This window comes from Triticum urartu, chromosome 7 (assembly GCF_003073215.2).
Source record: "Triticum urartu cultivar G1812 chromosome 7, Tu2.1, whole genome shotgun sequence".
NCBI classification, from domain to species: domain Eukaryota; kingdom Viridiplantae; phylum Streptophyta; class Magnoliopsida; order Poales; family Poaceae; genus Triticum; species Triticum urartu.
Window position 1 is genome coordinate 121,555,461 of NC_053028.1, and position 27,944 is coordinate 121,583,404.

The 27,944-nt window shown below is 43.8% G+C and overlaps 2 protein-coding genes across 3 annotated transcripts; both read left to right on the forward strand.

Annotated features, from left to right (window-relative positions):
• Positions 1–6,768: 6,768 nt before the first annotated feature.
• Positions 6,769–16,459, forward strand: LOC125521153 (kinesin-like protein KIN-7D, chloroplastic). Of its 2 annotated transcripts, XM_048686201.1 has the most exons (23): positions 6,769–7,167; positions 7,294–7,391; positions 7,745–7,834; positions 8,150–8,202; positions 8,508–8,573; positions 8,643–8,696; positions 9,548–9,607; positions 10,099–10,177; positions 10,765–10,832; positions 11,031–11,093; positions 11,266–11,370; positions 11,840–11,944; positions 12,026–12,133; positions 12,214–12,360; positions 12,499–12,681; positions 12,810–12,965; positions 13,465–13,695; positions 13,913–14,059; positions 14,135–14,254; positions 14,336–14,386; positions 14,959–15,006; positions 15,073–15,276; positions 15,721–16,459. In XM_048686201.1, the coding sequence occupies exons 1-23, from the start codon at positions 6,953–6,955 to the stop codon at positions 16,234–16,236; spliced, it is 2,967 nt and encodes a 988-aa protein (XP_048542158.1). In that variant the 5' UTR covers positions 6,769–6,952; the 3' UTR covers positions 16,237–16,459. The 2 variants fall into 2 exon arrangements, with proteins under 2 accessions (XP_048542158.1, XP_048542159.1); XM_048686202.1 differs by lacking the exon at positions 13,465–13,695.
• Positions 16,460–20,198: 3,739 nt separating this feature from the next.
• LOC125522455 lies at positions 20,199–21,076 on the forward strand. The gene has a single exon (XM_048687514.1). It carries the CDS (start codon positions 20,314–20,316, stop codon positions 20,803–20,805), a length of 492 nt encoding a protein of 163 aa, XP_048543471.1. The 5' UTR covers positions 20,199–20,313; the 3' UTR covers positions 20,806–21,076.
• Positions 21,077–27,944: the final 6,868 nt, after the last annotated feature.

The following is a 27,944-nucleotide window of genomic DNA, read 5'->3' on the forward strand; positions in this document are numbered from 1 at the left end:
CATCTGCACGGTTTCATCGGCACCTGCAAGCTAGTTTTGGAAGTATCTGTGAGTCACGGGGACTCCGCAATCTCGCACCCTCGCGATCAAGACTATTTAAGCTTATGGGTAAGGTAAAGGTATGAGGTAGAGCTGCAGCAAGCGACTAGCATATATGGTGACTAACATACGCAAATGAGAGCGAGAAGAGAAGGCAAAGCACGATCGAGAAACTATGATCAAGAAGTGATCCTAAAAAAACCTTCGTCAAACATAACTCCAACACCGTGTTCACTTCCCAGACTCTGCCGGAAAGAGACCATCACGGTTACACACGCGGTTGATGTATTTTAATTAAGGTCAACTTCAGGTTTTCTACAACCGGACGTTAACAAATTCCCATTTGCCCATAACCGCAGGCACGGCTTTCGAAAGTTCAAATCCCTGCAGGGGAGTCCCAACTTAGCCCATCACAAGCTCTCACGGTCAACGAAGGATATTCCTTCTAGCGGGAAGGCCCGATCAGACTCGGAATCCCGGTTACAAGACATTTCGACAATGGTAAAACAAATCCAGCAACACCGCCCGAATGTGCCGAGAAATCCCGATAGGAGCTGCACATATCTCGTTCTCAGGGCACACTCAGATGAGACTAGCTACGAGTAAAACCAACCCTCAAGTTTCCCCGAGGTGGCCCCGCAGGCAGCTCAGTTCGGACCAACACTCAGAGGAGCACTAGCCCGGGGGGGTTAAAATAAAGATGACCCTCGAGAGAGCGACTCCCAAGGGAAAAGTAGGTGGTGGTAGGCAAATGGTAAAACCAAGGTTGGGCATTGCTGGAAGAGTTTTATTCAAGGCGAACTGCCAAGGGGTTCCCATTATTACCCAACCGCGTAAGGAACGCAAAATCCGAGAACATAACACCGATATGACGGAAACTAGGGCGGCAAGAGTGGAACAAAACACCAGGCATAAGGCCGAGCCTTCCACCCTTTACCAAGTATATAGATGCATTAATTAAATAAGATATATTGTTGTGATATCCCAACAAGTAAACAATGTTCCAACAAGGAACGATCTCCATGTTCCAACAAGGAACAAACTTCAATCTTCACCTGCAACTAACAACGCTATAAGAGGGGCTGAGCAAAGCGGTAACATAGCCAAACAACGGTTTGCTAGGACAAGGTGGGTTAGAGGCTTGGCTTAACAATATGGGAGGCATGATAAGCAAGTGTAGGTATCGCAGCATAGGCATAGCAGAAGAGCGAGCAACTAAGCAAGCAAAGATAGAAGTGATTTCGAGGGTATGATCATCTTGCCTGAAATCCCGCAAGGAAGAAGAACGAGTCCATGAAGAAGACAAACGGACGAAGTCGAACGGATCCTCACAAACGCGACGTTATCGGAACTAACCCGAAGAAGCAACACCGGAAAGAAGCAAACAACATAGTAAACAACCACCACATAAACATGGCATGATGCACAATCAAGTATGATGCATGTCTGGTTAAATGAAGCATGGCATGGCAAAGTGCACAAACAATACTACAAATTAAGTGGAGCTCAATATGCAACTCCGTTGCATATTGACGGAACACCATATTAATTATTTAGTTCTCTCCCGGTTAGGTACTCAACAAATTTAAATGTTGGTTAACCTGACAAGAGGTGAAGCATAACAAAACTATACCATTTAAATGGGGCCGGATATAACAAACAACAAATCCGGTAAATCCCCATATGCATTAGTAATTTGGTGCAACAACAATCTAAACATTTTAATTGTTGTTATCATGATGCGGATAACATGAACAAGATTATGCAATTTTTATTAAAAGTTGACAAGAGCATTATGAAACATTTGTCACCGTGGTAGAAAGGAAAGGGGTGCCACGGCAACGATAACGAAAACGGTGCCACGACAGCGTTCCGGTTCCGGTAACTCGATTGAGACGTCGGTGCAAAAGAAAGTGTGACGGGAGCGTGCAAAAGAGGGAAGGTGGGGTGCTCCCGGTTACCGGGTTCCCACATGACGGTGACAAGGTAAAATAGGGCAACGTGCACCGACAAATCGAGCACAGTGCAAGCACGAGCATCTCATACATCGCAAGCATTCGTTCAAGGACGTCGTCTCGGGGTTATACCTTCGAAGCATGCATTATCGGAACGGATCGAGTTCGGCGGTAGGGGTACACGTGTCGAAGGGGAAGTAGTTGTTCACGGGGTCGCCGTGGGAAGTAGCGGTTCACGCGACGGTAGTTGAACTTGACATTTGCGTTACACGGGTCTTCGGCGACGGTCGTCGTACATGGTTCGGAGTGGTACTTGCTTCTTCGGACTTGTCGGTCTCGATTCTTGCGACGGTAGCAGTATACGTCTCGTTTTCGGAGAGGTACTTGGGGTCATTTGAACTTGTCGGTCTCCTCATCTCGAAGGGGTGCTTGGCGTTTCCGAGATCTTTGGCCGTAGTGGTACTTGATGATACGGGTAGTCGAACTTGATGAAAAACGGGTCTCCTCGGGGACTTGATGCATCCGAAATCTCCGGGTTTGTAGTAGTACTTGACGAGGGTGGTGCTTGGAGAAAAACCTAGACGGTCTTGATGTTAATAGCCACAAGCGGGGGTGCACGGAGGATGCATCTTGCATTCCTCACGGAGGTGGTCTTGACCATGGCGTTTGACTGAATTCGAGCCCACGGGGACAAGCTGGCGAGCTACTGCTGCTGTTCGAGATGAATCAGGGGCCCGGGTCAGGCGAAGCGGAGGCATCGGCTGACGAAGAGGATTCTGGCGAGGACAACGTTCTCCAGCAAGGTAGCGACGGACTTGGGGTGCAGGGGTGCTGAGGCGCTGAGCTGCAGCTGTTCGCTGCAGAGAGAGGCAACCAGGGGACGCGAGGAGGTCGGGAACACGGGGAGGTCGAGGACGGTGGCGCTGCAGCATGGAGGCACGGCGGACGAAGCAGGGAGGCAGGGGAATGGGATGGCGCTTGGCGGCGGTCAACAACGACACCGGTGGTGGGCGGACTTGCGAGTGGAAGGCGAAGTAGCGGTCTCGTGGCACCGGGAATGGGTGCGGAAGGAGGCGTAGGGGTCGCGGGCTCCTGGTGGAGGTTGGCGGCGGCGTCGCAGGCCGGCGGGGCACTTGAGGGCGTGGGGCGGTGCAGAGCTCCTGCGGCAGGAGATGAACAGCTCGGCTCGAGCTTGAAGGGGAACGAGGCAGTGGCTGACGAAGACTCTGCTCCAGCGGGCGTGCGGCTTCCGGCGGAGCTCGGGCTCCCGGTGAGGAAGACGAACGGAGAGGAGGAGAGATGGGGATCGAGGAGATGGGGTTCGGGCGAGAGGACTCTGGCGGCGCGAGGGAAGATGCGAGGGAGTGGGAGATGGGGATCGAGGGAGAGGGCTAAGGCTGCTAGGGTTAGGTCCGGTGCGGGTTGGGCCTGACCGGCTAGAGTGGGGAGGCCCAAGTGGGCTGGCTGATGGGCTTAGAGGTAAATGGCCGGCCTAGCTCCCTCTTCTCACTCCTCTTCTCGCCCTTTTCAAAACAGAAAAAATAAAGAGAAATAAAAAGGGAAGAAAAGAAAGGTTAGAGAAAGAGTTTGGGCACAGGGATAATTTTCACGGGCTCGTAAAAATGTGCACGGTCCACAAAAAATAGGGGAGACATGATTGAAAGATGTCATTCAAACACATTTGAATTTAATTCAAATGGGTTTGAACTAGGGCTTGGTTATAGAAGTGTCCAAAAATGTTGAGGTTTTAGGAGGAGCCTCGATAAAAGAGATGAGAGATATTGGCAAGGTTTGAAGGTCAAACTCGAAGAGGAATAGACATGAGGAATTATTTGCACCTGTGTTACGATGATTCCAAAATAATGGAATATTTATAATAGCTCCTTAAATATTAGGAGGATAAAGTTATAAAGAGAAGTCACTCTTCCCTCGATTTAAATGGATCGGAGATCCATACAATTTATTTAGTTGAGCTAAGAAAAAGAAATGACATGATGGCATGATGACATGATGCAATGCACACGATGCAAAGATGAATGCAACAGACGAAACAAATCACACAACGAATCTCGGAAACCCTGGAAGGACTCTGAAGCTCCGGTCTTGGGGCGTCACATTCTAGCTTCACTATACTGCGAAGCTCGCGAACTGCCTCGGGGTTCCCAAGCCCCCGGCAGTTCCAGCTCAAGCATGTCATTATATCGGGCAGGACCGCGGCGCGGTCTCTGCCGAATTCTCTGGAGTGGGCTTCTTTTTCTTTGGGTCCCGTACAAAGTCATCACCTTCCACTTCATTGCTAGCAGAAGTCTCACCATCCTTGCCAACAGTATCACCTCCATTGGCTGTACTCGGTTCCCCATCTGTGAGCAACAAGGTTTTCACCACCGGTCTGTATACTTGGTTCGGAGCATCTTTCCTCTTTGGTGGAGGCCTGTGCTTAATCGGGGAAATAACCTCTTCCCTCGGCTCCTTATTGGTGCTTGAGTTTCTAGTCGTTGGCTTGTTGCTGGCACCCTTCTATGGATCCTTAGAAGAATTATCACTACTCGGTGACTTCCGGGACTCGTCAGGAGCTCGTAATTTTGGGCCGAACGGGAGCTCTCCCTTCTCGTCCCTAGAACCAGGAGTTGGGCAATACAAGTCTGAGTGCCCTAACCTACCACAGGAGAAACAGAAGTAAGGTATATTTTCATACTGGATATCGTACATATCTACCTTCTCCCTCCTGGCAGAGTCTATCAAGATCCAACGCCTGATCGGCTTTGCAACATCGATGGAAATTCTCGCTCGCAGAAACCCACCATTGTGGTCAAATTTAACTGAAAGAGCGTTCTTGTCTATCTGTTGAGCTATTGGTTTCCACCATGCCTCTTCACGCAAATTGTATGGCAGGTTAACAACCCTAGCCCATACTTGCAACTTATCAAACTTCACCTCATCCGGCCTCATGCAGTCATCAAATTCCGCTAGCACCACCACATTCTTATTGATATGCCATGGGGATCCCCCCCAAACACGATCCCTATCTCTCTGGTTCTCAAACTCTGCCACAAAGATGTTAATCCCGGCAGATCTGAACTGAAGACCTCGTGGATTTCCCCATGCCGGACGCAGGGCGTTGGTGATAGTCTGTATATGGAGTTGATTACGGTGTAGCACCTTACCAGCCAACAACCACTTCCCCGGTCCGTCCTCGATGCGATCATCAAGTATCAAAGGAGTAGCCTCTTTCTCGGAGATATCAAGTTTCCCTAAAGCTTCCTCCAGTTGTTTCCTGGCCGCGCGGCCCGCCAAAGGGTCGCTCTCCGGCGCCGCCCCCGCCGCAGAGGTGGATCCTGCCATGCGCAAGTACTCCCCTTCGACGGATTTCTCGCACCGGCGATAGATCACCGGACGAAGGCTGTTTCCACGTCCAAACCCTAATCGCCTCCAGCGCCGCCAGAGGTTTTAGGGTTAGGGGAAAAAACTTAGAGCGTAGGGCTCTCAGAAAACCGCCGTTTGACTAACCGTTTGCGAAAGCCATCGGTATTTGGTACTACGAACGTAATGTTTTTTTTTTGCCGATAGCACCAAACGCACGGTTGGGAGTCGTCTGGCGCGAAATGTGACAGGCGGGGCCCGCTGTCAGGGCCGACAGCGCCGACACGGCACCAAAACCCAGCGTCGTCAATGAAATGTCAAAGCACCACGCACGAACACGAGTGCCGTTCATCGATCGAGTCAATACAGAACGTTCGAGTGGCGCACGTACGGCCACTGCCAGTTTTGCGACCCGTTAGGTCGCGTCGCGTGCGTTGGCAGCAGACCGCGACCGGGCACGCTGGCTGCCCTGAGCCGGAAGCAACGGGGCACACGGCCGGCGGTGGATCGCTGGCCGGCCGCGCGAGACGCCAAGCCGCCGGTCCCCGCGGGCATGCATGCATATGCACGCACCGAGCCGACGTTTGTTGCCGTCCCGCGTCCACGAGATGTACAGCGCGCTCTAATCTGTCGGAACCTACCTGCTCTGCCAGGTCCGGACTTGCGTCGTCAACTGCCAAGACAAAATCACCAGTCAGTCTGGCGAGTTCGTTGTTGTACAGTATTTTGGAGGGGTCAACGAGTCGACAACGGCAACAGTCTCTCCGCATGAGCGCTGATTGTGAATGGGTTGGGCAGCTAGCTCGGGATGAAGTTTTGCCGTGTGTGTACATATGAGCATCTTCGAAAACTACGCCTCACAGACATCATGCAGTCCGATGAAAACGTCCGTCTCTCACTAAACGAATAAAGTCTAAAAGTCTGAAATAAATTCAGAAGCATACGCGTATCCATGCAAGTCTAGGACTTGAAACCAGCAGCTTTCATCGCGCGAAATTGTCTTACATACAATTTTTCTCATCCGATTCTGTACGACAAGAGAGAGGCTTGATTCAATCTGATGTGGCCCACAAGCACAGATTAGTCTTATCGTACACAACTTCGGATGAATTTTCATCGTACGTGTAGCAACACTCTTCATCACGGGGATCGTCGATCTAACCATCCTCAGTTCATGATCCCACATTAGCCGCGATTTTTAGCTTCCCTCAACAAAAGAAAAAAAACTGTGATTTTAGAAGAAAAGGCACACATTGCATCGAGTAACCAACGCGCAATTAAAATTTGCAAAAGTGGGTTGGAAATTCAACCAAAAGGTGGCCGTCTTTTTCACCTTTTCGCCCGTTTCCCTTCGAGAAATCAATCCTTTTTACCTGCTCCCCCGCATCGCTTCAAAGCCAAGCGAACCAAACCGTATCACGCCCCACGGCCACGCCACGGCCAAAAGGCCAAGCCAAACCGCGCGCGCGCGCGGCCTCGCCTCGCCTCCCCTCCCGCACGGCCGCATAGATCCAATGCCGGTTGCGCCAGCGCCAATGGCGACTCCCATTCGCACGCGCCGCTAGGCCCGAGCCCGCGCGTCTGCGGTGGTGGCGGCCATGGCGTCGCCGCGCCGGAATGCCTCCCGTGGGGCGGCGGCGGCGGCGGCGGGGCGGGATGGGGCTCAGTCGGACTCGCCGACGTACACCACCGCGACGCCCCGGTCGCGGTTCGCGGTGGAGTTCTCGCCCGAGGCGTTCGACGAGCCGGGGGCCGGGGAGGCGCCGTCGGCCAAGGAGAGCGTCACCGCCACCGTCCGCTTCCGGCCGCTCAGGTTTGCTTCGGCTGCACCACCGCGTACGTGGTTTGGCTGGGTTTTGGATTCGGGCAATGTGGAGTGACCCTGCTGGTGGTTTTGTTTGTGTGTGTGTGTGTGTGTGTGTGTGTGTGTGTGTGGAAGTTCGCGGGAGATTCGGCAGGGGGAGGAGATCGCGTGGTACGCGGACGGCGAGACCATCGTGCGGAGCGAGCACAATCCCAACATCGCCTATGCCTATGGTATGTAAACTGAGTGATTGATGACGAGACTCACTGAATTTGAAGTGTCGGAGAATCAGTGGAACGCTTGCGGACGGCAAGCAGTAACAGAACAATAATTGCTACCTTCTGAACAATGACACAATTCTGGTGCTCTGCATATATGCTAGACAGCTGGAGTAACAGCGTAACACAATAGATAAATTATACAGCAATGTTGATATATAACTGTGTAGGCAGAGTATTCAATGGAATCATCAAATGTTTCTTCTTGAAGTCAGTACCGAAGCCGTATTCATAAGTGACAACAACAAAGTTCTGTTGTCAATTTCAAATTTCTTTTCTAAGTGGCTAATGGGAGGTTTTACAACCAGATCGTGTGTTTGGACCAACTACGACAACACAACAGGTATATGATGTTGCGGCTCAACATGTTGTCAGTGGTGCCATGCAAGGAATAAATGGTACTGATCATGTATACTCTTGTTCCTCTGCTTTCTGTTTTGTAAAGGATTCTTGTTGGGCTACATATTGGTGTTCTCTTGGTAATTTGTTAAATGTTGCACTAGTTTATCTGAATGCAAAATTGCTTTGGGGTAATTTATGAGCATCACTGTAGTCTGTCAGGTTGAACTCAATAAATTACTGATTCATGTGAAAGTTCATTTATTCATATTAGTCTTCAGTGGTGAACTTAGGATGCCATTACACAATTACTGCTCTCAATTGCTGGGGAGGAATGATAAACTTCCCTTTTGTTTTCACTGTCACTCTGTCAGGTACAATATTTGCATATGGGGTTACAAGCAGTGGGAAGACACACACGATGCATGTACGTACATTTGTAGCAAGAAGCTTGTTTTAGATACCATCCTTCCTCAAAAATTCATGGAATCCCAGTCTTGTGCTTGGGCAATGCTATGCAGCCCGAATTGTTTGACATACACCTTTTGCTGAGATGTAGAGTTTGTTCTTCTAATCATCAGATGTGTAACATAGCATTTTGTTTTCAGTTTTCATTATAACTAGTGATGATAACCATGTATGCCCTTTTCTCTATACAAACATTAAACTATAATGTGTATATGCCAAACATTTTTGATTTCTTCACATACACTTGCGCTGCGCTACAAGCAGGGAGATCAAAGATCCCCAGGGATTATACCTTTGGCCGTGAAAGATGCGTTTGGCATAATACAAGAGGTACTACTCGAATCCATACCCTATGATGATTCGACCAAATCATTGTATTGATTTGGTTTTACTTTGTAGACCCTGAATCGGGAGTTTCTTCTTCGTGTATCATACCTGGAAATTTATAACGAGGTTGGTTGTTCCCAATTCTGCATTTCATTGTGCAGCCTTGATAAATTTAATTCTAGTCAGCACCTAGGTTGGTTTGTACTCCCTGATTGTTTTCATAACACCCGCAGCTAACCAGTGTTTCTATGTCACAGTAAGATGTAACAAACTTCAGTTTAGATAACCTTAAAGCGATGGGCATGAACGTCACACATGTAAATGCAGTTTTTTTCCTGGGTTCTTAACACAGTATTTATTTTGCTTCTTGCTTATAGCTTAGCCTGGAATAGAAACATGCTAATAGTACTAGGAAGCATGTGAAAGAGGTTTGTTAATGATATACACAAATCATAGTAGTCGAGCCGGTATTAGTGTAGTTATGCACTGATCAGTAATGCTAAGTCTCATTTAGGCCCAACGGTGGTCATTAAGCTAAGATGAGGATGAAGCTCAACTTTTAGTTTCCTATAGGCTATAATCTGGGCCCTTTTATTTATTATCAAGCCAACCGCTGAAGAGTAAATTACAAAAAGAGAAAACCAACATAACCATGTCGTCTGGATCCTGAGTGATACTATAATCCATTTTTGTAACAATAACTTTGGCAAGTTACCAATAAAGAGTAGTTCCTGAAAGACGGAAATTGGTTGATGCAAGTGTAAAACTTACCTTTTTATGCCTACCTGGTTTTCTTACTTTTTTGCACGTACCCTGGGGAGTTACACATTTATTATCTAGGAACATGGTTTTTCTGAAATAATTTCTCCATAATATTTATTTTGAACTGAGTGACTCATTCTGAACAGTCAACTAAATGTGCATTTTTCTATAATAATTTTCTATCTTGTATTAATTGGGAGCCTCAACCTTTATAGGTTGTGAACGATCTCCTAAATCCTGCAGGGAAGAATTTACGAATTAGGGAGGATCTTCAGGTTTGAAACATCTCTTTTTCAAGTAACAGGTGTCTCTATCACACAATCTGTGTACTTTTCTAGTTAACTAGTAAATTTTAAAAGTTACTGAGATAATTCTTCTGAAATATTTTTTTACTGCTTCTAAAAGTTAATTTAACTAACTGAACACTGAACTTTCTTGAGGACTATTACTGGTTGATTGTCTCCATATAGTGTTGTCCATGGTACACAAGAATGCAGGTTGCTAAGTATTGGTCTAAGTACAGGTCATCGTTTTCCTACTCAAACATTTAAGTTAATTTAGACCACAAATTCGTGTACTTCCTGGAGTGTTTTTTCCCAACATATGAAAACTGCTTGATGGATGATGCAGGAACATGATGACATTATTTTGAAATCTTATAACACGGGCAATCACACATAAAATGCCAATTGCTTACAGCATATGCAGCACGTGACTGTCTTGAACTATATTACCGTATTTTCTTGATTATAGTTCATTCTCACAGGGAACATTTGTTGAGGGCATAAAGGAAGAAGTAGTGTTATCTCCTACCCATGTTTTGTCCCTTATTGCAGCCGGAGAAGGTTCCTTTTATTTATTTTGTTGTTTCTTTGATGTACCTTTACCAGCAAGGTTGTATGAAGAATATCAGGATATCACTATGAGTCGACAGTAGTTATGAGGATAATTCTTATCTAATAGTCTTTCGTTAATATGCCTGGAACAAACTATCATGTAACGATGTTAAATTTTGTATAAAAGTAAATCTGATGATACTTCATAAGGGAACACAGCCATTTGGATATTTCTTTCTAGCTACTGTAGAATACCCGTGGATTGCTGATATAGCACATCTGCACATGTCTAGTTCGCCATATATCAACACATCGACAGAAGAATGAGTATATTTATATATACAGATTGCAAACATGTCACTTGTTCATTTTATATTTTGGATAAACAGTATATGTTGCCTTGACTTACTAGATGGTATCCCAAATAATTTACTGCAAACATATAATCCAGGTTAATTGAAAAATGCACTATGATAAACACACAAATTGCACTTGTTGGTATACGGCTCCTCGGACTTCGTTTACTGCTGTTCTTAGGGTGAAATGCACATGCGGAACAATGTACTTATGACTTTACTGTGTTCTATTTTTTTCAGAGCATAGGCATGTTGGATCCACTAACTTTAATCTTCTAAGTAGCAGAAGCCACACAATTTTCACACTGGTAATACAAGTGATTTCTTTATGTTCATAAACTAATGATTCTGCAGTAGGCACGTCAAAGAATGTGCGCTCCGTGCAAACCTTTTTCAATGTAATTTTGTGATATTTTTGTCATAATATGTGTAGTTACATGGAAGTCTTTAACATATTTCTTTCGGCATACATCTTCTATAACTTTTCAATTTATTGTTTCACACAGACAGTAGAGAGCAGCCCCTTCTGTGAGTCTAATGAAGGAGAAACGGTTACTTTTTCGCAGCTGGTGAGATCCCCCCCCCCTCCTGTTCACAATCACTCTCATTACTCTAATTAATTGTACATATCTATATGCACGCTCCATATGCACTTGTGTCCATTTATTGCAGCATCTGAACATTATGTGCATTCATGCACCCAAAACATAATCATTTCTTAGTTTTGTCACTCATTTGCAGAACCTCATCGATCTGGCAGGTTCAGAGAGTTCAAGGGCTGAAACAACAGGAGCACGCCGGAAGGAAGGGTCTTATATCAATAAAAGTCTGCTGACTCTTGGAACGGTGGGCCTCGGTCCTGTAATCACAATTTGATGACAAGAATCTTTCCTAATATAGAGCTATAAACATGTTATGCTCATGATACTAAAATTCTATAAACTTATATATGTTGTTGCCTGCGCATTGTGTGTGTAGACCGTGGCTTTGGGATTTTATAGCCTAAACCCTGTCTATGCTCCCAATGCCACAGCTCTACATCCCTGATGTCGGTTAGTTATTTCACTTTCTAGAGGCATTTGTAAGAAAATTAGAAAGGGTTCAATGTGCACAGTGTATTAGTAACAACATCACGGAAAAACAAGACAGTGTATTAAAAATTTAGCAGAACCACTATTATTCCATTCCATGTGTATTTATTTATTTATTGTTTATAATTTTTCCTAGTGATTTAGGGCAGAAGCTGGTCAAGTCATGAGGATTAGTTGTACTTTCTTAGTTTCTTATCTAACATAATTTTTTGTGGATATTCCAGGTGATATCAAAACTGACTGACGGAAAAGCTACTCATGTTCCATTCCGGAACTCAAAATTAACACGTTTGCTGCAGTCATCCTTGAGTGGCCAAGGACGTGTTTCTGTGAGTTCTTCAGGATACTGCTTAAAAGTTATATTCTTTCATTTTTGGTATCGCAATCATTTGTGTATTGATTTTGTGCAGCTGATTTGCACGGTTACTCCAGCATCGAGCAACTCTGAAGAAACTCATAACACGTTAAAATTTGCCCACCGATCAAAGCACATTGAGATCCAAGCATTACAAAACAAGGTGGACATGCTTGCTTAACAGATTCTCCGCCTTATGTGTTTATCTCTGACTTCTTTTGTAACTGTATTCATGGTTTTCAGATTATTGATGAGAAATCTCTAATAAAGAAGTACCAAAGTGAAATTCGTCAACTAAGGGAAGAGCTAGAACAACTGAAAAGAGGGATCTTTACTGCCACTCCTTTGAAAGATGTCACAGAAGATAATATCATTCTTTGGAAACAGAAGGTGATACTTTTTTTATTGTCTCATTTAGTGCTTTATGGATTTGTTGTCTTTCACTTTATTTATCATGTTTGAAGGAAATATTTCGGTGCATCACTGATGGATTCTAAGTTCGTAACTACTTATTCATCACATGAAAAGCTAGAAGATGGTAATGTCAAGCTTCAATCTAGACTGGAACAAGAAGAAGAAGCCAAAGCTGCTTTGCTTGGCAGGATACAGCGTCTAACAAAACTAATCCTGGTTTCCACCAGAGCAACCCAGACTACTAGATCATCTCAACATCCTGGCACAAGGCGCAGACATTCTTTTGGTGAAGGAGAGGTTTGAATATTCAGATAATGTTACAAAATAATATAATTCAATCAGCTTGCATTTATCTTTTACCATGATGTCTTTTTCATTAGTTGTAATGCCTTTATTTTTCTAAAGTTTGTCTGCTAAAATTGCAGCTGGCATATCTCCCGCATAGAAGGCGAGATATTGTCATGAATAACTATAGAAATGAGCTGGTTATGCCGATGGAAGGATTTGGTGAAGCACTTGAAATGTCTCCTAAGGAGGAGAAGCAAAGTCGTAAAGGACTCCTTAACTGGTTCAAACTTCGGGTACACAAATCAGATACTTTTTAATTAACTGTATTTAAACATTATACTCCCTCCGTTCCCAAATATTTGTCTTTCTAGACATTTCAAATGGATACAACATACGGATGTATGTAGACATATCTTAGAGTGCAGATTAACTCATTTTGCTTCGTATGTAGTCACTTGTTGAAATGTTTAGAAAGACAAATATTTGGGAACGGAGGGAGTATTTAGCATGGTGAACAGTTGTGTTTTCCTTCTGATATTACATGTCAGAACCCAGCTTATATCAAGCCATATGGCCTCATAAGAATGGTTAGTTTAGACAATGTGGTGTATAGATGTAGTGCATCACAACATGATGTGCGTGGCCGTATATGTGTCATCTCAGATTCCGTGAGAAACTTTTTAGTATGGATAAGGTTATAGTTCTTTTTCCGGAGCCAAGCCAGAACGAATGACCCATCTGCTTTGTCAGAGTTCTCCTTCACTCTGATCTTTATATTTTAACTGTATGCAGAAGCGTGATAGTGGTTCTGCTACCCTGGCATGTTCTGATGGTGGTAAATCTAGTTTGACCAAATCATTCACTGCTCCTCCAACACGTCTGGAGGATGGGATTAATTTTCTATCAGAACAGAGGACGTGGAATTCTATGCTTGATGAGAATGTACCAGCTGATTTTTTGAGCGTTGATCTTGGAATTCCTTCTGACAGCTCTCCTGTAGAAGAAATACTGTCCGTACAAAGTGTGAGCACATTTTCCCTTTGTTTGCATTCCATTTAGACAAACAAAATGGGTTGCATTTCTAAACACAAAACGAAAAAGTAGGAGAAATACAGAAGATGAACTTTAGCAGACTGGGAATCAAAGCAAGTAATTGATATAAGTAGTCTAGTGCAAGCGTGCGTAGATAGCCTAAAAGCATGTTATCGTTTCACATAATCTGCTCTATTGTATGGCTCAGGTCAGCAGAAAAAGTGAAATCTTAGATGATGTTGATCTACTGAGGGAGCAGTTAAAGATTTCGTCAGGGGAGGCTGTGCTCCACGCAAACGTTGTAAAGCACCTCACAGAGGAAGCTGGAATAAGCGGAATGAACAAACAGATTGAGGTAAACCTCTCCCTGGTACACTTTTCGCTATTTTATTAGCACACTTGTTCTTCAAAATTGTGCCTTTGTCTGAAGATGGAAAAGATGGCCAATGATGAGATTAAATGCAAGCGGCAGATAATATCTTTGGAAAATCAAAATGTTCATTCAGTGTTAGACAGTCAAGAAAAGCTTGACACTTCAAAACTTTCATCGGTAATGTTTATGTGCACTATATGCGGTTTTGATCTTGCTCTTTTGATATGCATACATAACAGACTATTTCATTGTCTTCAGTATTACACTAAGATACTTAAGCAACTCAATGAGAAGGCCTTTCAACTTGAGGTATGGAGGCGTTCTACTGAATCTTTCCTCTTTTATTCTCTTCTTAATACAAATGTGACCAGTTTTGCTGCATGTTATGAATACTGTTTGATGAAGCTCAACCCTCTCTCGAAAAGAGCTATTTCAGCTTTTTATCAGAAAAATGGAATGAGCACTAAAGTTAAGGTATTTGAAACTACAAATTGCAATTGTCAGGTACAAAATTGTCCACATTAGCATATACTCCAAAAGAGGGGACACATACATGAAAACCAAAGTATTCCGAATTTCTGTAGTAAAACCATACTGAATCCATTGCGTTTTGAATTGGTGTAGTATTGTTGGGAAGGAGCACTGAAACTAGAAATTTTGATGCAGCGATTCCAAATTTTCAGTTATGTACTGGTGTTCTCTCACCCAAAACTGTATTTCCTTCACAAGAGAGCACCCCTTTGTTTACCCAAGTTGGCCTGCTATATGCTCATCCTCTCTTATTGAACTGTATGGCTGGTAACAAAAAAAGTTTGTATGTTGAATGTGCTGCTATAAGTTTCTTTCAGTTATTGCAAGGTCATTTTCTGTATGTACTGCAGGTGAAAACAGCAGATAACAGGATACTGGAAGACCAGCTAGAGAAAAAGGTTATATTTGATTATATGTTTAGAAATAAGCGCAAAAGTTTGTAACTTACAAGTTTTCTTTATCAGGCAATCGAATGTGAAGAGTTGCGAGAAACGGTTGTTTACTTGAAAGAACAGATCGTCCAAGCTCTTCAAATTGACGAGTTTTTACCAGAAAGAATCAGATTGCAGCAGCAAACAGGCATCGGCCATGACGTTGGATCGCAAGTTCATAATGATAATCCATTATCCAGTGATGTGTCTGAAAAGCCACTGGAAAACACATCACAGGTTTGGCTTGTCTCTACACTCTGGTCCATCATCCTTCCGTTCAGATGCAAGTCCAGTTTTCCTATCCTCTGAACTGAAGCCTATATAGCCCGGTGCTTGGCACATGTATTCTGTTTGTCATGCATCTGATGATAAGATTGGCCTAGATGACATTATACCTTTTGCCCTTTGCTTGTCATGATACTGCACGTACACTTGTCATGTCCTTAGTTATTGCTAATTAGCAATACAGTTTTTAGTTTTCTTCAAATCCAATATAATCCTGCAAATTAGTGCTTCAAAACAGGGCATCACACAATTAGCCTGTCGCGGATGCTGCTCTTCCATTTATCTAATACGGCACATTACCTCTTTTTAGTTTATACGTTACTCATTTAGCTAGTTTATGTGATTGGGGACCAAAAGTATATATGGTGCTCTTATGTTACTTGTATTCCTCTTCAGTCAGAGATCGGCGAACTGAAGCAGAGATTGTGCGAACTGACTGAAGCCAAAGCTCAGCTAGAGGCCCGTAACCAGGAACTTCTGGAGGAAAGCACGTACGCCAAGGGCCTGGCCTCAGCCGCGGGTGTGGAACTGAGAGCACTTTCTGAAGAAGTCACCAAGCTCGTCAAGCAGAACGAGAAGCTCGCCGGCGAGTTGGAGTCGGCGAGAAACTCGACTCCACGAAGAGCAAGCCATAGCCCGAAGGCAGCTCGAAAGGGCGGCCACATCGAACGGCACGAACCGGGTGGTAAAAGGGACACGAACTCAAGCAGCCAGAGGGAGCAAGCTCTGGAGGCCATGCTCGCGGAGAAGGACCAGAGAGAAGCTGAACTTCAGAAGAAAATCGAGGAGTCGAAGCAGAAGGAGGCGTTCCTGGAGGGCGAGCTCGCAAATATATGGACCCTGGTGGCGAAACTGAGGAAGGCTGAGGGAAATTGCGAAGATGATTCAGATGCCATACACACGATTGTATAGTGGACCACAAGCCACGACCCTCGAGATTATCCAATTGATGATGGTAGCGATAGTCGTTTGTATATATATGATCACCCGATCTTCGGTACGTGTGTTGTGCTTGCAGGTTGTGGGGGTTTTGTGTGTAAGAGAACTGTACCTGTACCATGGTGTGAATGAGTTTGTATATTTGTGGAATACTCGTTTTTAGTGCAAATCAGTGGGTATCGTGATGCAGGTTTTATGCCTATGCTGTGATGATTGTATTGCACTTTAGCTACAATGTCAGTCAGCTGAATTTCAAATTCGAGTCAGTTGATTTTGAATGAAGGAGAAGGAAGGGCCTTGCCTGAGAGAAAGAAAAGGCTCGCCATCATCATCCCATTTTCTATCTTAGGGCTTAGGGTGGGGCTTTGCCGAAGGAAAAAAATGGACGTTGGCGGGGCTAGAGGGATGGCCGTGGGCGGCGGCAAGACCGGTGGTGGGGGTAGGTTGAGGGGAGGGCGCGACGGCGTGGCGGTGGCAGCATGAAAAATATGCGATCTGGAAAACGCATGGAGGAAGAAGGCATAATCTGGGCTGTTTGTTTTTCATCTAACACTTCAAACTGATCCAGGCCAAATTGACTGGCCCAAATCAAAATTTCAGTTCGATTCCCATTGCGGGTCTGATTGGTGACTGCAACTTTTGGTCATTGGCGACCGGCAATGTAGCGTAGTACGTGGAATGTGGTTATACGTTCAGTGTTGTGGCTTACAATCAACTTCAAACATACGAGTATGTATGGAGTATCTTGTTTCCTGTTCATCGCAAAGAAGCGTACGCGGCCCGTTTCCTTTGCCAAACACTTTTCTGGTTATCGTGTGGCCACGGGTGCGAGCTATCTCTCCTTGGTCGTCGGCCGAACCGGAGCCGCAGCTGGCCGTTGGTGGCCATCGTTATCGAACAGAGAAAGCAACGGCGACGGCTCCCATCGGTGAGGTCAGGTCAGATCACAGGGACCGCAGACTTCTTCATCCTGTGCAGTGCAAGGCAGGCAGGCAGGCACCGGCCAGGTCGTGGAAACGAGGCGCAGAGCAACTTTACAAGCGCATCTGGACAAGCCACCCTCGCCGGTCGCCGCGCCACGCCGAAAGTCCCGCTTTTGTGCACCGCGCTTACGTGCCGCCGCTGCGGTTCGTTGACGCCGCCGCCGCCATGCGTGCGTGCGTGGCGAAGCGACATTGCCCTGTAACATCGTCTACTGATCTACAGTACATACTGTGGCAGAAGTGGCAGCTTGCAAGTCAAGCCTGGTGCATGCAGTGGCTCCCTTCTTCTGTTTTTCAACGTCGATGGGGGTCATGGGGACGCAAACAGTGCGTGAAAGTGAAACATGCCGCAGGGCCGCGGTTTTCAAACTTAGCCTGCAGTGTCGTGGAGTGCAAGTTTGTAAGTTATTTGCTCTGGCTTTGGACTGGTCCGTTTCAGAGCAGCTGCAGCCTGCAGGTCAGACTTGGCGAAACCGAAACACGAAATCGCGTATACAAAACTACGGAGGCTCTGCTGATCTAGCCGTGTAACATGTTCCTTGTACTGTTTCTCGCGGGCTCGCATATACTACGTCCATGCACGGCATGCACCCCGAAAAGTTGGCGGGGTCGCCGCGCGCATGTGCGTGCGTCCGGCGACCCCCTCACCCACGATCAGGGCAGGCCGCCAAATGATTGCAGGAATAATAGTGGAGCAAGTATGCGTCTGTACACTACGCAACAGCAGCAATAATATACTCACTTTGAAGTACCAACGGAAATCGGATGATAACCGCCTTTTCCATGTACGATAATTGTAGGCGTGAGCGTAGTGAGTGCACGATCAACCGCCCAAAGGTATCATCAAAACTCAAAAGCCCCATCTGGTGACAAAGATCCCCGACTTTTGCCATCACCTAAAGTACTTGCGGCACCTATGAGGCTATGACACAGGCAAGGCACTACGGGCGACAGCGACGCCGAGGACACTTTCCAAGGACCCTCGTCGTCGTACTACCTAGCAGACGCCGTCGCCGCTCCATTGGCTCGCATAATCGTTGGGCAGCGGTAATTTACGCCGGCCCCTAGGGTCAACTACTTTGACGACCGGAACAGGCAAACAGAGACAGTGAAGGCTGGAGTGGTCGAGTGGGCGTAAAAAAACTGTTCATTTCCAACCGCCCATTTCCATTAACTTCTTAGCGGAAATATAAAATCCGTCTCTGTGTCATATTGCAATACATGCGACATGAAAAAGCAATGTAAACATCACGACGATCTCCATACGAGGCCTCCACAACCTCCATATTTGGAGGCTACGAGGTCATTTTATGATAGAGCTTCATATATTTTGGCGATCTTGATGCATATGACGGCTCTGCTAGAGTGTTCTTTGTGTGTTGATCATCATACTAGCGACTATTATGGCGATGATCAAACATATATGACACAGCTGCTATCTGTGGTGCTTAGGAGGAGGAGGTGTTGGGAAGGGAGATGTCGGCATGTCGCAGCAGATAAATGTGCTCGGAAGGAAGCAATGCAAGAGACAGAGGCACTCAGGGGAGGCATTATGCACGCATGGGCGAGCTATGAAGGGGAGGTGCCGTAGAGGAAGCGCTGCTTGCGGAGGAGCTCGGGAAGGAAGAAGGTGGCCAGGGTGGGCACAACTTGACAAGACCAAGGCATCGGCCGAGAGATACCAATTGCCCGGTTTTGGATCAGGGCCCTTGCAGAATGGCATCTAGGCAACGCCGATATGGCCGTCGCAAACGACAAGATGGCCTCTTCCCTTCCGATGATTTCTGCTCTTGACGGCTAGTTCTGTGTGAGTAGGTCAGTAGAGTGTTGGATGGCGATTATGCGGTGACATAGTGCACCGACGTCTAGGCGTCGTTGTGAAGGTGCTGGTTTAAAAACAAATTCCGACAAGAAGGCCTTACGGTTGGCTTTATTAACATCAAATAATGCTTACATCATCCGCAAGGTAACGAGAGACAAAACTAGGGGGTGAGTCCGACCACACAAATGGTGGATCAACACGTCCCTGTTGAGCTAAAGAATGAGCTACCATATCCGACTCTCTATTACAAAATTCAAAAAAGACATTCCGGAACTCATTACTTAACTATCGACATTCTTCCAGTACTGGGTCAGCAACCATAGAATAGCCTGTGTTGAGATTCATAGCATCCACAACAGCTTGATTATCCATTCGAACGACAACAGTGTGAAGACCAATCGAGAGAGCAAGCTTCAGTCCTACAACCAGAGCCGCCGCTTCTGCCGTTATCACGTCAGCAACATGTTCTAGTGCACCGGCGTCTAGGCGTCGTTGTGAACGTGATGGTTCAAAATTTTGCTCCGGGGATGATTTGTTTTCTTTACCAATGATATGGAATGAAAAAAAAAACTTTATCAAAAAACACTCTTATATTATGGGATAAGTGAAGTGCGTCATAGGTCCTCGAACTATTTCAGAGGTGTCACGTAGGTCGTCGAACTGTGAAAATCGTTATTCAGATCCTCAAAGTGCAATATGTGAGTTATCCTAGTCCTCAAACTATTTCAAAGGTGTCACGTAGGTTCTTGAACTATTTTAGAGGTGTCACATATACACACACGCTTATTACACTTTAAAGATTTTCGAGGACCTAGATGACATTTTTCATAGTTTGAGGACCTACATGACACCATCGAAATAGTTCGAGGACCTAGGATGCACTTCACTCTCAAGGAATGGAGGGAGTATTTTATTCCATCATGACATGTGGTCCTCGCAGAATTGTTTTCCAATGCGCTACGGATTTGCGGTTGCTGCGCTTTGGTAGGGATACCATCACTTGGAAGGAATCCTCTCATCCCAAGTAAAGCTACCTCTCGCGTCCCCATCATATCATATCGCCTTCAACTTCCATACCATCTCTTTTCCTGCCATATATATACACGAGCCCCTTCTCCACGACCACGACCATATTAGCAGCGCAAGCAAGAAAAAGAGGAGCCAGCAGATCAGATTCATCCAGAGATCCAGAGAAGAATCGGAACTCTTTTTCGCCAGGATTATTAGCTCTCGCAGACACGAACGATGGCGAGCGGCGGCTACGGCTACGGCGGCCCCTACTCCTCCTACCAGCCTGCGGCCGCGCCCTTCTACTACGCGCAGCGGCCGGCGAGGGGCGGCGGCTCGCGCCCGCCGCTCCACCTCTTCCTGCTGCTCGCGACGCTCCTCCTCCTCGCCGCCACCTCGCTGTACGCGCGGTGCGAGGCGGCGGTGGAGGGCATGGTCCAGCAGCTCCGGCCGCTGCTCATCCTGTCCCCGCTGCTGCTCATCGTCGCCGTGCAGCTCTGGGTGGCGACCAGCGGGGATCATCAAGGGCGAGGCGGGGGCGCACTCGCGTACCTCCTCGAGCAGGTGGCTCCGTCGGACCAGTACTACAGGAGCGGCACCTCGTACGGCCGGTGGGACGCCGGCTCGTCGCCGTGGGGCGTGGCGGTGGTGCTCGTGCTCGTCCTGATCTTGGTCTCGTACCAGTCTTCGTTCCAGGAGTGGCGGTTGTTCCCGCTGCGCGGCCGGTGAAGAGGTGCGATGAACGGCGTGAAGTTAGGCTGCGTCGGCGTGCATGGAGCTGCTTGCGTGATCAGGGCCATGGTTGGCATGAACCACTCTGTTGTGTTGTCGGAGGAGCTAGCCATGGTTGGCATGGCCTTTATAATGCCATGAATCCCTACATCTAGATGCAGGGTTCTGCTGGTTTTCATACAGCTTAGTTAGAGATGCAAGAATTTCACATGAAGCGGATTTGTTTCTCTGGTTGAATGAGCAAATATATTCTTGTTTCATCCTAAAATACAATGGGTCTTCACAACAACATAATCTCAAAATTTTAAGACATGTGTAGGCGTGTAGCACACAATAAAATTATTAAAAAGGAAAAAAATACATGACACCCAAAAGTCATGCCGAAAAGATCGACGACGCAATGCAACAACCATTAATATCAACACCACCCTTAGCGTCACCCGGAGAGTTTCTCGAACAACAACGCCTTAAGAAGAGAAATACGCACAAACGCTGTCGTTGAAGATCCAACCATGTAAACTAGATCATAGGTTTTCACCCGGAAGAGAAATTACGAGCAATCTCTGGACAATGTCTTCAACAAGAGAATGATGTGGAAACACCCGTTATGTACAATAAATGAAGATTAGACTCAGAGTTTTCACTCAAGAATTCGAGAGCATGTGCTCAAAAGGCACCACGAAACTGCACAGCGAAAATCGCTCATTCGCACAACCCTGACATAGGCATCATAACATGACCGAACATTTCCACATACATGAGATGTCGAGCAGTGTCAAGAGAAGCCACCGACTATGTATGAGGACACCCTCCACCATTGCCGGATGATCTTCACGGATCCCGCTAACCAGCCACTATGGGAGGCCGCGTGCGTTAGCCTCAAAGGGCCATTTGGTAGCCCCATGCCTTGCTTGCCATCAACAACCCGCCTTTGGGTGACAGAAAGGATTCAATCTCCACCGTGCACACAACCCACGGTAAAGACAGTTGATCCATGCGACTCGCAAACAACCCGTTGTGCCACCCGAGTTTGCGAGGCCGCCCACATATCATCTGTCGATCCATCATGAACTTCATCAATCCGTAACCCAAATCATAGCACAACGGGGAATTCTTGGCCATCAAAAGCGGCTTTGGCAACAAGTGCAGCTCCGACCATCGGCTCGCCATCGGGACTAGACTCGAATCTCTCGCCGCCACCGTCAACACGTGCACCAAGCACCGTGTTGCCGCTGGCCCAGGACCCTCGGATCCAAACCATAGGCGAAAAAGCCCCGCCGCCACTGTCGAGTTGGAGTTGCTCTTGCATCTTTCTAACTTCTTTCGGTGGGTCTCCCTAATATTAAATAGTATTGAGATAAGTTTATATTATATTACCTCCGTCTTAAAAAGCATGTATAGATATATCCATATCTAGACAAATTTAAAACAAGCCTTTTAGGACGGAGAGAGTGTAAGGCAAGAAGATACTACAATATTTTCATTATGTAACTGATGCAGAAGGCATGAAAATATGATCTACTATCGTATACACTGTCCAAAAGGAGGCATAATTATAATTGGGAGTACATTTGGACGTAAAGCATGATAAAGTCAGGTCACATATTTATGGTGGTTGTTTCTATCTTTGACTTCGTTATTATGGCTGTCCATCTGCCCATCTGTGGTGATGCTGATCTGTGCCAAAACCACATATAATTGTACAGAAAAGGTACACATACATTAGTGTTACTACATCCATAGGAATTAAAGGTTTTCCGGAAGTGTGGACTTTATGGGCGCTAGTTATGCACAACAGAAAGGTTAACAGTGCCAGGAGCATCACAAAAAAGTTACAGATCTAGGACCAGAAAATGTCCTATATAGGAGTATTTTTAGATCAAGATCCCTTTAGGTTATCTAGAATCTTTTTTCAACTTGCCATTCACCACATCTCAAGAGATAGAAAGAATCATCTATCACTGTTCTCGAGATCTCAATGTTTGTTACTTTCCTCTGTCAAAACGGAAAAAAAGAGAGCTCTATTTATCAGTTGCCAGGGGAGAAAAAAAAATCAACTCTCAGTCTCATTTCTAGCATTTGATCCTCATTCATGGCTCCAATCACTCTGCATATAACTACAAACCAAAATTTAAACTATAATACCAACATTTTAATAAAGTTGCATACTTCAAATATCTCGGACAGTGCACCTTTAAGCTTACTAGTGTGCAATTTTAGGTGGCTAGGAGCCTAGGATTTATAAAAGGTCCAGGCAACCGAGTTAGCAGAACTGAAAAAATAAAGCATGGTTTTAAAATGTTCTGGATGTTCTGGAACGCAATGCTAATTCTCAGGTAAGATCAATCAACTAAATTCAACTTCAATTTCTTACTCTGCATATATATGCATTCTTTATTTACTAAAAGTAGAGAATGAGTCCCAATGATAGCCACATCAAATACAAGAAGAATCTTGGAGCACCTTCTCTCAAGGATTTGAACTTTTGAAGCTATCCCCGTTCTCTTTCGGCTCCGCTTGATGGATAACCAAAAGTAGCTTTATGCCTGTTACAGTAAGTGTTATTCAGGTACATTATGAAAACTGCTATTTGGTTGAGACATGTATTTATTCTGCCAAATGATGTTTTTTAGTATAGTCGACAATAAAAAGTTTAAACCCATTAGCAGTTGTTAAAAAGGTCTTTTAATGTATGGGGTCAATTAGACTATAATCTTGCTTGCCAAATAGGTGTTTGCACAACTACTTTTCCATAACATATAAAATAGAGTAAATATCACAAAATTGCTATGCCCTGCCATCCTTAAATGTCATTTTAGAAGATGTTTCCTCAAATAGTTGAGCAAACGCACATGCGTTCGGCAAGTGGGCCGCCCCAGTTCTCCTTCTTCCGCTACTTGTCCTCCTCCTCCAGTTTTCAGAAAAATTTCCCTTCTTTTTGTTTCTACATATTTATTTTCAAAAAAACAAAATGTAAAAAATATATGTTGTTATGATATATTGTTCAGCAATTCAAGAAAAGTGTTTCACTTACTTTGAAAAAATGAACCTTTTTTCTGTCGTTTTTTAGCTAAAAACAAAAAAATTCTGAACATATTTAGTTACATGAACTTTTATAAATTACATTAGTATTTTTTTAAAAAAATTGTGAAACATATGCATGAAAAGTTTTAAATATTTTTCACTCTGTACTTAATTTTTTCTTCATGTTTAAATAAAGTTTCCACGTGTGTGTGTTAAAAATTGTTCAACATGTATAGGAAAATGTTGTCAAGTTTTAAAAATTGTTCTCCATGTTTAAAATTATTTAAATTGTATAGGGAAAATGTTTACAAAACTTTTATAAAAATCATCTTGTATTTTTCAAATATTCATGTACACACTTAGACAATGTATTTTTACTAATAAAAAATATAAATTATATAAATACAAAAAGAACAGAATAATAGATTCATGAATAAAATAATAGAAGCAAAAGCAACACAAATATAAATAAGTAAACTGAAATGATACTAAAGTCATAAAATAATACAATAATCCCACTCCAAAACCAAGAAAAACGGACAGAATCAAAGGAATAGGAAAAAGCAAAGAAAACGAAATAGAAAGACCGGGCTTACATAACGAACTCTAAGAAAAATCGATGGAAGCATATAGAACGAATGCTAAGAAAAATCAGTGGAATCAATACGCAAGGTCAACATGTCTCTCCCTATGCGTTTCGTCAGGCATCAAATAGGAATTAAACCATGCGACCACAGGCCTGCGACCTCCAGGGCTATACATCACTTACTGCGATGGTACGATATGTCTCGCCTAAAAGACTATTTTGTGTCGATGCATTACCGGGCAGGCCCATTTTCTTCTCCTTTATCCGCCCTTGAGCGAGCTAGCGACTCGGTTTTCAGTTTGTTTCAATGGGTTCTTTGTTTTTTTCCACATTTCATCACCAGTTTTCTTTAGTAATCTTCGGGTTTTATTTGTTTTTTCCGACACATCACTACTTTTTCCATACACAATGTGTATTTTTGTATACATGTGGAACATCTTTTTTTGAGAGCCCATGTGGAACATTTTTGTGATACACGTTGAACATTTTCCAAATACAGGTTGTACATTTTTTCAAAATACATGCTTCGAACACTCTTTCAAATAGAATATTTTCCAAATACATATTTAACATTTATTTGATGGCATGAAGCATTTTCTTAAACTACAGGAACATTTTTTTACATTGTATAAACATTTGTTGTGCCAAATTTCATGAACATATACTTTTAGCTATGCGGGCATTTTTATAAAAAAAACTGTGGGAACCATGCTTATAAATGGCATGTACATTTTTTAGCTATGCAAACCATTCTTTTAACATCGTATAAGCATTTTTAAAAAAATATGAACATATTTTTAAAATGCCACATGCATTTTTTGAATTATACGAAACATTTTTCATACTAAACAAGCATTTTTTTTACATTTCATATTTTTTTGTTAAAAATGTGAAGAAGATATTTTTTGAATGCACAAACATTTTTTGAATGGACAAACTTTACTAAATGATATCAATGTTTTTCAAAGTTATGCAAACATTTTTTATACACCGTGATAACATTATTTAGAACACGTAGCCTACCTTGGTTGGTGGACCAGCTCACTGTCCGTGATGGTACCATCGGGGTCGCTCTAAGCCGGTGCCAAATCTTATTTGATGAAATCACTAATTAAGTTGAAAATGTTATTTTCATTTTTCTAGGTTGTGACAAGTGGCTCACTTCATGTGCACCACTTTTCGCAAAATGGACTTTTCCCTTTTTCCATAAATTCATTTATTCAAAATGTATTATCTCTTAAACCATGCGTCTAAGTCTCGAGCCATTTTCATCATTGGATTCCTTGCGTCGAGATCTTCAAACTACATGCTATGTTGTTAGGTTTCGTTGAACTTTTTTCCATAATAAAAACGATAAAAAACCGAACCAGGAGCACTTTTTTCCTTGAGGCAGAACGGTGCCTACACGAGAAGCGTATTTGTGCCTCTCGCAAAATAAAAAGAAAATAAAACATGTTTTTTCTTTTTTCTGAGTGTGTCTCTCGCGAATCAAATCCATGCCTATGTGAGAAGTAAATATGTGCTTCTCGCAAAAAATGGGAAAACACTTTTTTTTTCTTTTTCCAGGTGACACGACTATGCATCTCATGGAAGAAAATACGTCTCCTTGAGAAGTAAATTTGTGCCTTTTGCAAAAGTAAAAAAAGAAATCATGTTTATTTCCTTTTCTAAGCGACACGACTATGCCTTTCGCGCAAGCAAATCCGTGCCTCCACGAGAAGTAAATATGTGCCTCTCGTGAAAGAAAAAAAAAACGCGTTTTATTTTCTTAGAGGTACGAATGTGCCTCTTGCGAAAGCAATTTCATGTCTCCACGAGAAGTCAATATGTGCCTGTCACAAAAATAAAAATAAAAAGGAAAATGTGTTTTTCATGCAATTTTTTTTGTTTCTTTCTATTTTAGTCCAAAACGTAAGGAAAACCAGGGAAAATCGAAAAGCCAAGAAAAAATCAGGAAAAATACATCTAAAAGCCGAAAACGTATTAATAAAAAAATTGGAGGGAGCACCCAACACATGACATGTGACGGCGGCTGAAGTGACCCTGGCGGAGGCTCCCCAAGGAGTACTCGCTGATTAGTTGCCCATTACTCGCTTTATGTGCCAAATACGGGCATACCCGCATACCGGCCCTCAAGCCGCAGGTAGATGGGCCGGCCCATGTAAGCTGCCACAGAGTGCTGTCGCCAGTTTTACGAAACTTCCAGGCTGTTTCGGGAAGCTTCTGAGATATTCTAACCCAGCCTTTTAATGTTTTTCGTTTTATTTATTTTTATTTTAGTTTATTTGAAATATTTTATGTTAATTTAATTTTCTTGAATTTCATGATTTTTTTAACTTCGTGAACTTTTCGAATTCACAAGTGTTTTTTAAAATCATGATTTAAAAAATTGTGTTCATGAAGTTTTTCGGAATTTGCAATCTTTTTTTTACTTCGTGGACTTTTTTAAAATTTCACCAAAAAATATCTTGTTCATGAACTTCTTTGAATTCAGGAAAATTTATGAATTTCAGAAAAAAATCAATTTTTAAATATTTCCCAATATAGGAACTTAAAAAAAGTAAAGCGGTCAACTGTCGACCAGGTCAACCAGGTGAACTAGTCAACGATCAACATCAGCAGAAAAAACGAGCGCAAAGAAAACATGCGAATGACCGGTCAGGTTTACTAGCCCCCCTCGTAATTTTAGTCAAAGTTTAATCATATATTTAACTATTAAATTATTAATTAATGCATGTCACCAAAATTGCATTGTTGGATTCGAATTTTAGTGTAGTAGTTTCCAATGATTTTTTTTGTGATGTATACCTTATACTATTTTATCAGGTAAAATTATGATCAGAATATGACCCAAAATACATGCTGGACTGGTAAATCAGGACGAAAATAGTATTTGCAAGCCTAAAAAAATAGCTGGTCTCCCCAAGGAAAAAAAAATGGCGAACACGGTTGCAGGCTTGCAGCTCGCAACGTGCAGCCGTCGCTGGTGGCTGGTGGCTATCCTGTTCACAGCTAGTACCTGCCAACAAACACCATCACTGAAGCAAACCGCTATTACTATCTCAGCTGTTCTTGATGAATCACAATTTTATTATTACGGGATGGGCGTTATGGGCTACGACCGTCCATAAGGGCATTTTCAATGGTCATAAGATAGTTGTTGATTGATTTTATCATATAAAATTTTTGATGATGTGTCATACAATAAATAAGGAAAGAGATGAATGTTATATGTACATGACCAACACCTCTTGTATAAGTTTCAATGTAGAATGAAAGAGCACTTTATTTATTATCTCACATTTTATTGGACAAACTAGATACAATCTATTGAAGTTGGTATATGTTAAGATATTGGTTGATGACATGACATATTTTACCAACAAACTAATATATAAACGGTTGAAGATGCCCTAAACTCATAACCTTTATCGACCTGTCGATTAATTAGTCTAGCTGGACCCGGTCTCGATTTTGTCGTGCTTGCCACGTGCACTGATCCATTTTAGTCGTGCACTCGGAGTTG

What these genes read in the sequence shown, in the direction of transcription:
- LOC125522455 (XM_048687514.1), top strand. Translation starts at nt 20,314, where the DNA reads ATGGCGAGCGGCGGCTACGGCTACGGCGGCCCCTACTCCTCCTACCAG.
- LOC125521153 (XM_048686201.1), top strand. Translation starts at nt 6,953, where the DNA reads ATGGCGTCGCCGCGCCGGAATGCCTCCCGTGGGGCGGCGGCGGCGGCG. An exon ending in TCATTCTTTGGAAACAGAAG is followed by an intron (nt 12,361 to 12,498) that starts GTGATACTTTTT and finishes TCACATGAAAAG; the next exon opens with CTAGAAGATGGTAATGTCAA. An exon ending in TTAACTGGTTCAAACTTCGG is followed by an intron (nt 12,966 to 13,464) that starts GTACACAAATCA and finishes AACTGTATGCAG; the next exon opens with AAGCGTGATAGTGGTTCTGC.